This window comes from Petromyzon marinus, unplaced genomic scaffold (genome assembly GCF_048934315.1).
Source record: "Petromyzon marinus isolate PM22_M1 ecotype Great Lakes invasive population unplaced genomic scaffold, UKy_Petmar_22M1.pri1.0 PM_G_Scaffold_20, whole genome shotgun sequence".
In the NCBI taxonomy this organism is placed as follows: domain Eukaryota; kingdom Metazoa; phylum Chordata; class Hyperoartia; order Petromyzontiformes; family Petromyzontidae; genus Petromyzon; species Petromyzon marinus.
This window is the reverse complement of record NW_027422762.1, coordinates 2,208,899-2,219,638: the sequence shown is the minus strand read 5'-3', so window position 1 is coordinate 2,219,638 and position 10,740 is coordinate 2,208,899. Positions and strand designations below refer to the sequence as shown.

Genomic DNA, 10,740 nt, shown 5'->3' with positions numbered 1-10,740 from the left:
GTTTTTGAGGTTGCGTCGCCACGCGAATAATGCGGTTCCAAGACAGGGCAAATTTAATTCATTTGTCATGAAGCACGGCTTGTTGATGCATTGGGATGCTGACTCGTGTCAACATAAAATCGTCGTGCCATCCGCCTTGCGATGCAAGGCCGTATGGGCGGCGCATGAGCGTTTATTGCACCTGGGTGTTCATAAGACCATTGGGTTGTTGCGGTTGCAATTTTTCTGCCCGGGCATGCTGCGCGACGTCACTGACATTTTGCTGGGATGCACCCATTGTGCGCAACGTAAACCGCCGGCTAAACTGGCATGTCCACCCCTGAAACCCATTTCGGTCTCTCGTATAAATGAGTTGGTGGCTCTCGATATTTTGGGCCCTTTTCCTACTACGCCACGGGGTAATAAGTACCTTCTGGTTGGGGTAGAGTATTTTACACGGTGGCCTATGGCCTGGGCCCTCCCCAACCAGTCGGCGGCGGCCGTTGTGGACGCCTTTGTTCAGGGCTACGTCCTGGACAAGGGCGCACCAGAACGGTTGCTGACCGATCAGGGAAGAAATTTTCCGGGAGCCTTGCTGAATGATGTGTGCCGCCTGTTGGGCACTAAGAAAGTGCGCACTTCACCCTACCATCCTTAGACCGACGGCATGGTGGAGCGCCTTCATAGAACTCTCACCGCTATGTTATGCCATCAGGTCGATGAATCCCACCTCGATTGGGAGTTGCAGGTTCCGGGGGTCCTCGCCGCATACCGTATGGCACCTCACGCGGCGACGGGATTTTCCCCGTTCTTTCTAATGTACGGCAGGGATGCCTTTCCTCCCGCCGACGTTCGGCTGGAAATCGAACAGCCACCGCAAAAGTCAAAGCTCGTTGACCACTTGCGATTCAACCTCCGTAAGTTGGCCGAGGCACGGGAGGCCGCCATTGAAAATTCGGCTTCCCGCCAACGGGCGAATTTGCGACTGCGTGACCCCCGGACGTACACGCATCGGTGGGCACCGGGAGACAGGGCATGGCTCCACTGCCCCCAGGTGCCGGTGTCCACGTCGGCCAAACTCCTCAGACCATGGCGAGGCCCGGTTGAGGTAGTGGAAATCCTGCGTCCCCAATTTGTTAAAATTAGCTGGGGACGGCGTCGCTGGTGCGTTCACCCCTCTCGGTTAAAACCCTTCGTCACGCCACGCATCCCTCCACAACACGCACGACACGGGGGCCGAGTGCGCGACGCGTCCGACGAGCCGGATGTTGCCCCGTTGGTGCCTAACCCACAGCGCAGGCGTGTCAGTCCTCCTGCAGATGACGCGGGAGTGACGGCTCCATGCAGGCCACGTTCGGCCTCAATGGACCGTGGAGCAGCGGGTGTCCCCGTGGAGATGCCTAAAGGCCCACCGGATGCTCTGGCTCATCCTCCTCCTTCCCTTGTGCCGCCGACAAAGCCTGCCATCCCCTACGATGGTCCCGCGAAACACACGCGCGCGAAATCTCGCTGGTAGTTATAATTTTTTTTGGCATGTCTAGTGCCTTGTACATACGTTATGTTGTTAAGGGGGGTATTTATAGGGGTTTTATTGTTCTTGTTGTTCGTGAGGCACACTCACAATTATTCTACCGTTAGTAATTTCGGAGTTTCCCATTGTTGCAGCCGGGACGGCTGGAGCTTCCGAAGGAGGGGGTGATGTAGAGGTGTTAACTACACGCTGTTGCGTAACCTGCATTGCCACCAGGGCAGTGCAGCATTACCCCTGGGTACAACGGTTGGGGTCAGTCGAGGTGAAACGGATCGTGGCCAGGGTTTGGTGCGAACCAATCAGACGGTTCCACGTGGGAATGTATGATTGGTTCTACCTGGCCACGAAGGGGTATAAGACGGGTGACCCAACGGACCTCGGGGAGTTCTCTCCCTGCACGAAGATAGAAGACTGGGCTGAAGCCTAGCTAGGACCCTGGACCAGCCTTTCAGCCCTTCTAAGGGCTAAGGCTCGGCATACCCAGTGGTCAGGACCCACCGGGCCAGCGGTGGGTCAGATAGCCTCCCCTAGGTCCTAGCCGGAGGACTCGGATAGCGGTAGACGTGTGAGTCCCGCCAGGTCCGGAGGCTGTACCTCCCTAGGGTATCGGGTCAGGGGACCGAATATCCCTCTGTGTGTGTTAAGCGTTGTATAAGGAAATAATACAATAAACAGAGTGTGCCTGCTAAAGAAGTCTGCTCGTCCTTACAACACTACATAATTACTAGCGAAACGTCGTACTCAGATTGTAAATGTTGTGATTGTGCGCTCCAACGCTCCGATGTGCTGTACCAGTAACGAATTGGCACGTTCTGTTCACGTGACAAACCTTACTTATTGGCTGTGTCGGGTGGTGGCGGGTTTAACGACACAACATTTATATATTGACACGATCTAACGCAAAAAAAATCTGTATTATGGGATGATATTGGTCACGAAAGCCTACCACGTGTTAAACCAAATACAAGGCAGTTTACATTTTGATTTAAAGCTTTCGTGACTGCAGGGATTAATATTCTTGGTTCTTTTGGTAAAGTCACCACGTAGAAGGGAAACAATAAAATAATAAAAATATAAAACAATAAAATTCTCACGAAGTTTCGACTGCAACACAAGCAATCATCATCAGGTGTGAAAACCACAGCAAGAAAATTTGAAAAAAGTTTCGTTTGTTTTTAACGTTTACGGTGACTTTCAGACCGCATCCATTATTTTCGTCTCCTCCCCTCCTCTTTTCCGAACATAGATGGACTCGTCCATCTGAATCACTGCCAAATCGCTCTCCGTGGTGCTAACGTTAAAAATAACCGCCACTTTTTTCAAAATTTCTTGCTGTGGTTTTCACACCTGATGATGATTGCTTGTCTTGCAGTCGAAACGTCATGAGGATTGTATTGTTTTATATTTTTATTATACTGGTAGGAACGAAGTTGTAAACTGAGTGTACCAGCCTGCAATAGATTAATGTGTCCGTCCGTCCGTCCGTCCCCTTTCAATACTTTAACGAAGTGAAATCTCGTGCTGTTGGGTGTAAAATCAGCAATAGACAGCGCAGAGACTTGATATGTCTTATTGCACCCAACATTTGGGAGTAACAATGTCATCAAATTGCGCAAAATTCCAATGTTCCTACCAGCCCACCCTGCAGGGACCTGTTTTTGTTGTGTCTCTTCTACGCGGTGGTGACTTTACCGAAAGAACCAGGAATACAAGGCAGTTTGTTCATATTATTTAAATCACGTACAATTTGTCAAAAAAATACGAAGTGTTTTCTTGCTCACGTAAAAAGCATCGAGTGACTCTCATCACCAATGCCAGCAACCAAACAAGGTGAAATTTCCACATTCCCATAATAGGGGGCTACGTTTGTTCACAGGATGAAAACTTTTCAATCATCATCATCATCAGCAGCTATGCCCAAATAACCCAGAATGTACCCGATCTAGTCAAATCCTGGAAGATAATCAGGTTTTAACTTGGATGTTGCTGGCGCAGTGCTGACCACACGCATAGCAGGTTGGCATGGGCAGCTGCAGGGGTGCAAGGTGGTCAGCTGAAGGATCCATTGTTGTACTGTACTTATATGCTCTACTCGCACTTGTGCCCATCCATTTTGTGTTCCGCTTTCTGTCTCGCAGTGAAATTCCCAACGTGTGCGATTGTTACATTTGATTTGTCAGTGTGAGTTCCGTTCCTGATCATTGTTTCTGATCACTCGCAAGACAATTGAGAGATGGACATTGGAAGGCCTTCTTCCAGAAGCGGACAGAGAATGACTTTGATGATAAGTCATTTGACTCTCAATTCTATTTCACATTTGCTTGGTTATGGTATTTACTAAAATGCAAAATAACCCTCCAAGCTTTGTTTATCATTCAAATAATTTGAAACGAGCATGCAACCAAGATTTTGCTGCATGTTGTTTTATTTGCATGTTTCATTTATAGGCTGCTATATACTGGTGGGGAGGTGGAAAGGGAGAAGTGGGGGGGGGGGGGGATTGGGAGGATTTGTGTGCTGGGGGGTGGGCAGAAGCTTGTGCAAGCTGTTTTTTCTACATAACTCAATTTACTTTCTTTCATTTGTCAAACTTGCAACATTTAAATTGTTGATTTAAAGCTTTCGTGACTGCAGGGATTCACATTCTTGGTTCTTTCGGTAAAGTCACCACCACGTAGAAGGGAAGACAATAAAATAATAGAGAATTTTATTGTTTTATATTTTTATTATTTTATTGTTTCCCTTCTAGCGAGAATTTTATTGTTTTATATTTTTATTATTTGATTGTTTCCCTTCTACGTGACTTTACCGAAAGAACCAAGAATTTGCAACATTTAGTTGATATACTAAGCGACCTCTCACGGTCTTTACATAACGTCTTGACATGTAACCTACTCCGATCATTTGTCCCCAAGTTAAAATCGCCCTAAATGCATGGAAATAATTTGACACAGCACCCACGACCACTGAAAATAAGAATGCTTGATTAAAGCACTGATGTGCGTTTATTGTTGTAACTGTTGACGATGAAAAAAGAAGCAATCCGAGCACAAAGCAACACATGGATGCACATGCAATCAGGGAATCATGTCGCAGCTCCGATTATAGCACGGTTGGCTACGTACAGTGTGAAAGGCGTTCTCCACGCATACTAAATTTAATTTCACATTTGTAACGTATTTGTTGCGCAAGGTGAAAAAAATATTAACAGATGTGCACACGTATGTATTAGAATGTGAATCAATTATTGCATTATCCAGTTCATATCATGTACTCGGCAATGACACACAATGTTTGCTTTGTGATTGTATATTATGGATATTTTTTGGTCTATAATACGGTATCTTCCTCCACATTTTCAATAAGCTAAGCAATGAGAGATCAGCACATATAAATCATTAAAAGATCATTGTTTACCCAAGCTCATATTTAGTGTATCGTGATGTTGATGAAGATATATTATTGTTGTTACATGCAAGTGCTGTTGCTGAACAACTGAGAGATCAAAACAATGTCCATTAGCAAATTAATCTCCTGAACAACACCATATGGTGGGACCAGAATTATTTGTAAAGTAACCATTGTTAACAGGCATGGCAGTCAAAGAATGTAACGCATCAGTTGGGAGATGGAGCAATGAAATCAGCTCGTGTGCAGGTCATAGTTGGATTATTACATCATAGCATCGTCAAAGGTGGTGGGTTGGGGAGGCCTCCATTCATTGACCATGGCTGATGATGATGACGATGATGATATATAAAGGTGTCTCAGTTTTAGTATTTGATTCCTTGCTGATTTTGTACGTTTGCTCACTGATAAACAAATTATCAGTCTATAATTTTAATGGTAGGTGTATTTGAACAGTGAGAGACAGAAAAACAACAAAAAAATCCAGAAAAACGCATGTTAATAATGTTATAAATTAATTTGCATTTTAATGAGGGAAATAAGTATTTGACCCCCTCTCAATTAGAAAGATTTTTGGCTCCCAGGTGTCTTTTATACAGGTAACGAGCTGCGATTAGGAGCACACTCTTAAAGGGAGTGCTCCTAATCTCAGCTTGTTACCTGTATAAAAGACACCTGTCCACAGAAGCAATCAATCAATCAGATTCCAAACTCTCCACCATGGCCAAGACCAAAGAGCTCTCCAAGGATGTCAGGGACAAGATTGTAGACCTACACAAGGCTGGAATGGGCTACAAGACCATTGCCAAGCAGCTTGGTGAGAAGGTGACAACAGTTGGTGCGATTATTCGCAAATGGAAGAAACACAAAAGAACTGTCAATCTCCCTCGGCCTGGGGCTCCATGCAAGTTCTCACCTCGTGGAGTTGCAATGATCATGAGAACGGTGAGGAATCAGCCCAGAACTACACGGGAGGATCTTGTCAATGATCTCAAGGCAGCTGGGACCACAGTCACCAAGAAAACAATTGGTAACACACTACGCCGTGAAGGAAATCCTGCATCGCCCGCAAAGTCCCCCTGCTCAAGAAAGCACATATACATGACCATCTGAAGTTTGCCAATGAACATCTGAATGATTCAGAGGACAACTGGGTGAAAGTGTTGTGGTAAGATGAGACCAAAATGGAGCTCTTTGGCATCAACTCAACTCGCCGTGTTTGGAGGAGGAATGCTGCCTATGACCCCAAGAACACCATCCCCACCGTCAAACATGGAGGTGGAAACATTATGCTTTGGGGGTGTTTTTCTGCTAAGGGGACAGAACAACTTCACTGCATCAAAGGGACGATGGACGGGGCCATGTACCGTCAAATCTTGGGTGAGAACCTCCTTCCCTCAGCCAGGGCATTGAAAATGGGTCGTGGATGGGTATTCCAGCATGACAATGACCCAAAACACACGGCCAAGGCAACAAAGGAGTGGCTCAAGAAGAAGCACATTAAGGTCCTGGAGTGGCCTAGCCAGTCTCCAGACCTTAATCCCATAGAAAATATGTGGAGGGAGCTGAAGGTTTGAGTTGCCAAACGTCAGCCTCGAAACCTTAATGACTTGGAGAAGATCTGCAAAGAGGAGTGGCACAAAATCCCTCCTGAGATGTGTGCAAATCTGGTGGCCAACTACAAGAAACATCTGACCTCTGTAATTGCCAACAAGGGTTTTGCCACCAAGTACTAAGTCATGTTTTGCAGAGGGGTCAAATACTTATTTCCCTCATAAAAATGCAAATACATTTATTACATTTTTGAAATGCTTTTTTTTCTGGATTTTGTTGTTGTTATTCTGTCTCTCACTGTTCAAATAAACCTACCATTAAAATTATAGACTGACCATTTTTTTGTCAGTGGGCAAACGTACAAAATCAGCAGGGGATCAAATACTTTTATCCCTCACTGTACATTGTTATTAAAGGCAATGCATCCTATTGTTATAGTTACATTGTTATTGAAGACAATTCATCATATTGTTATAGTTACATTGTTATTTAAGACAATGTATCCTATTGTTATAGTTACAATGTTATTGAAGACAATGGATCATATTGTTATAGTTACATTGTTATTGAAGACAATTCATCATATTGTAATAGTTACATTGTTATTGAAGACAATGTAACCTATTGTAATAGTTACATTGTTATTGAAGACAATGTATCCTAGTGTTATAGTTACATTGTTATTAAAGACAATGCATCATATTGTTACAGTTACATTGTTATTAAAGACAATGCATCCTAGTGTAATAGTTACATTGTTATTGAAGACAATGCATCATATTGTTATTATCAGAGCCATGTGTGTTTGCATGTTCACCCATTCACCCACCACTCACCCACGCACTTAGTCAACCACCATCGCCCCACTCTCCCCCCACTCTCCCCCCACCCTCCCCCCACTCTCCCCCCACTCTCCCCCCCCACCCCCACTCTCAGCTTCTTCTCCTTAGCGATTCTCTCCGCCCTGAGCGCTGCCACCTGGACAGGTGACAGCGGCGTCTCGTAGCTGATACCGCTGCAACAACATCAACAACATCAACAACACCATCAATAACATCAATAACATCAACAACACCATCAACAACATCAACAACACTATCAATACCATCAATAACATCAGTAACATCAAAAACACCATCAACAACATCAACAACATAAAGAACACCATCAACAACAATCAACAACATCAACAACACCATCAATAACATCAACAACATCAAAAACACCATCAACAACATCAACAACACCATCAATAACATCAACATCAAAAACACCATCAACAACATCAACAACACTATCAACAACATCAACAACATCAACAACATCAACACCATAAACAACACTATCAATAGCATCAACACCATCAACACGATCAACAACATCAAAACCATCAACAACACCATCAACAACACCATCAACAACATCAACACAATAGAACAACACCATCAACACCATCATCAACACCATCAACACCATCATCAACACCATCAACACCATCATCAACACCATCATCAACACCATCATCAACACCATCAACACCATCATCAACACCATCATCAACACCATCAACACCATCACCATCATCACCATCAGCGGTGTGGGGTGCTCACCTCTCCGACGGCACCGACACGCGCTTGGGATTCTTCTGGAAGAGATTTGTCCCCAACCTGAAAAGAGCGCAGCACACACACACACAGTCACACACACGCACGCAGACACACACACACACACGCACGCAGACACACACACATGCACAGACACACACACGCACGCACGCAGACGCACACACGCACGCACGCAGACACACACACATGCACAGACACACACACGCACACGCACGCAGACACACACACATGCACAGACACACGCACGCAGACACACACACATGCACAGACACACACACACACACGCAGACACACACACATGCACAGACACACACGCACGCACGCAGACACACACGCACACGCACGCAGACACACACACATGCACAGACACACGCACGCAGATACACAGACATGCACAGACACACGCACGCACGCACGCAGACACACACACGTAGACACACGCACGCGCACGCACGCACACGCGACGTCAGAGGGGGCGGGTGAGTGAGTGGATGAGCGGGTGGGTGGGTGAGTTTGTGGGTGAGTGAGTGGGTGAGTGAGTGGGTGGGTAGGCGAGTGAGTGGGTGAGTGAGTGGGTCGGTGAGTGGGTGGAAGAGTGTGTGTGTGGGTGGGTGGGCGGGTGAGTGGGTGAGTGGGCGGGTGAGTGAGTGGATGAGTGAGTGAGTGGGTGGGTGGGTGGGTGAGTGGGTGGGTGAGTGGGTGAGTGAGTGGGTGGGTGGGTGAGTGGGTGAGTGAGTGGGTGGATGGGTGGGTGAGTGGGTGGGTGGGTGAATGGGTAGGTGAGTGGGTGGGTGAGTGAGTGAGTGGGTGAGTGAGTGGGTGGGTGGGTAGGCGAGTGAGTGGGTGAGTGAGTGGGTGGGTGAGTGGGTGGAAGAGTGTGTGTGTGGGTGGGTGGGCGAGTGGGTGGAAGAGTGTGTGTGTGGGTGGGTGGGCGAGTGAATGGGTGAGTGAGTGGGTGGGTGGGTGAGTGAGTGGGCGGGTGAGTGAGTGGATGAGTGAGTGAGTGGGTGGGTGAGTGGGTGAGTGGATGAGTGAGTGAGTGGGTGGGTGAGTGGGTGAGTGTGTGGGTGGGTGGGCGAGTGAGTGAGTGAGTGGGTGGGTGAGTGGGTGGGTGAGTGGGTGAGTGAGTGGGTGAGTGGGTGAGTGAGTGGGTGAGTGGGTGGGTGGGTGAGTGAGTGGGTAGGTGAGTGGGTGGGTGAGTGGGCGGGTGAGTTGGTGAGTGAGTGGGTGGGTGAGTGAGTGGGTGGGTGGGTGAGTGAGTGGGTGAGTAAGTGAGTGGGTGAGTGAGTGAGTGGGTGGGTGAGTGAGTGGGTGAGTGAGTGGGTGGGTGAGTGAGTGGATGAGTAAGTGAGTGGGTGAGTGAGTGAGTGGGTGGGTGAGTGAGTGGGTGGGTGAGTGAGTGGATGAGTAAGTGAGTGGGTGAGTGAGTGGGTCGGTGAGTGAGTGAGTGGGTGAGCGAGTGAGTGGGTGGGTGAGCGTGCGGGCACCCACACGGGTTTGAGTGACATCCTGCGCTTGGCAGCGCTGCTCCGCGCCAGCTCAAACTTGGCAGAGAAGAGCTCCGTCTGAGTCGTGTGCTCGTCCTGCGCGAAGATCTGGCTGGTGCACAGCGGCTGCCTGCTCTTCGTCTACGCGGGGAGGGAGGGAAGGGAGGGGGAGGGAGGGAAGCAGTCAAATGATCATCACCACCACCACCATGAGACCCACTACAGCCATCATCATCGCCGCCATCACCATCACCACCACCATGAGACCCACTTAGCGCACCTGCTCACCCGCTCACTCGCCTACTCACCCGCTCACCCGCGGCTCGCTCGCCCACTCACCCACCCACCCACTCACCCACCCGCTCACCCCTCTCACCCACCCACCCGCTTGCCCGCCTGCCCACTCACCCACCAACCCACCCGCTCACCCACCCGCTCGCCCATTCACCCACCCGCTCACCCACTCACCAGTGGCTCGCTCACCAGCCACTCACCTTGTAGACGCCTTTGGTCTTCTGCTTCTTCTTGGGGTGGAAGTCGTAGAGGAGCTGGGGGAGACATTGAAGGCACGAAGACGGTCAGCAGCTCACCACCACCGTCACCATGGTGATGGTGAGCTCACCACCACCATGGTGACAGTCAGCTCACCACCACCGTCACCATGGTGACAGTCAGCTCACCACCACCACCGTCACCACCATCACCATCACCATGGTGACAGTCAGCTCACCATCACCGTCACCATGGTGACAGTCCGCTCACCATCACCGTCAGCTCACCATCACTATGGTGACAGTCAGCTCACCACCACCGTCACCATGGTAACAGTCAGCTCACCATCACCGTCACCACGGTGACAGTCAGCTCGTCACCACCATCACCGTCACCACGGTGACAGCTCACCATCACCGTCACCACCACCACTGTCACCATGGTGATAGTCAGCTCACCCACTCACTCACCCAGCCACCCACTCACCCATTCACCCATTCACCCACCCACCAACCCACTTACCCACCCACCCCCCCACCCAGCCACCCACTCACCCACTCACTAACCCACCCACTCACTCACCCACCCACTCACCAAACAACCCACCCACCCATCCACGCCTCACTCACTCACCCACGCAGCCACCCACTCACCCACGCAGCCA

The 10,740-nt window shown here is 48.8% G+C and overlaps 1 protein-coding gene across 1 annotated transcript in view; it reads right to left on the bottom strand.

Moving 5' to 3' along the window:
• Window positions 1–3,598: 3,598 nt before the first annotated feature.
• LOC142912438 (uncharacterized) overlaps window positions 3,599–10,740 on the bottom strand; it is a 43,405-nt gene continuing 36,263 nt past the window's right edge. Inside the window, exons 11-15 of the mRNA XM_076060637.1 lie at window positions 10,079–10,132; window positions 9,589–9,725; window positions 8,083–8,139; window positions 7,403–7,487; window positions 3,599–3,637 (exon numbers count right to left, since the gene is read on the bottom strand). Of these exons, the coding sequence (XP_075916752.1) occupies window positions 3,599–3,637; window positions 7,403–7,487; window positions 8,083–8,139; window positions 9,589–9,725; window positions 10,079–10,132 (372 nt within the window). The remainder of the gene's footprint in view (window positions 3,638–7,402; window positions 7,488–8,082; window positions 8,140–9,588; window positions 9,726–10,078; window positions 10,133–10,740) is intronic.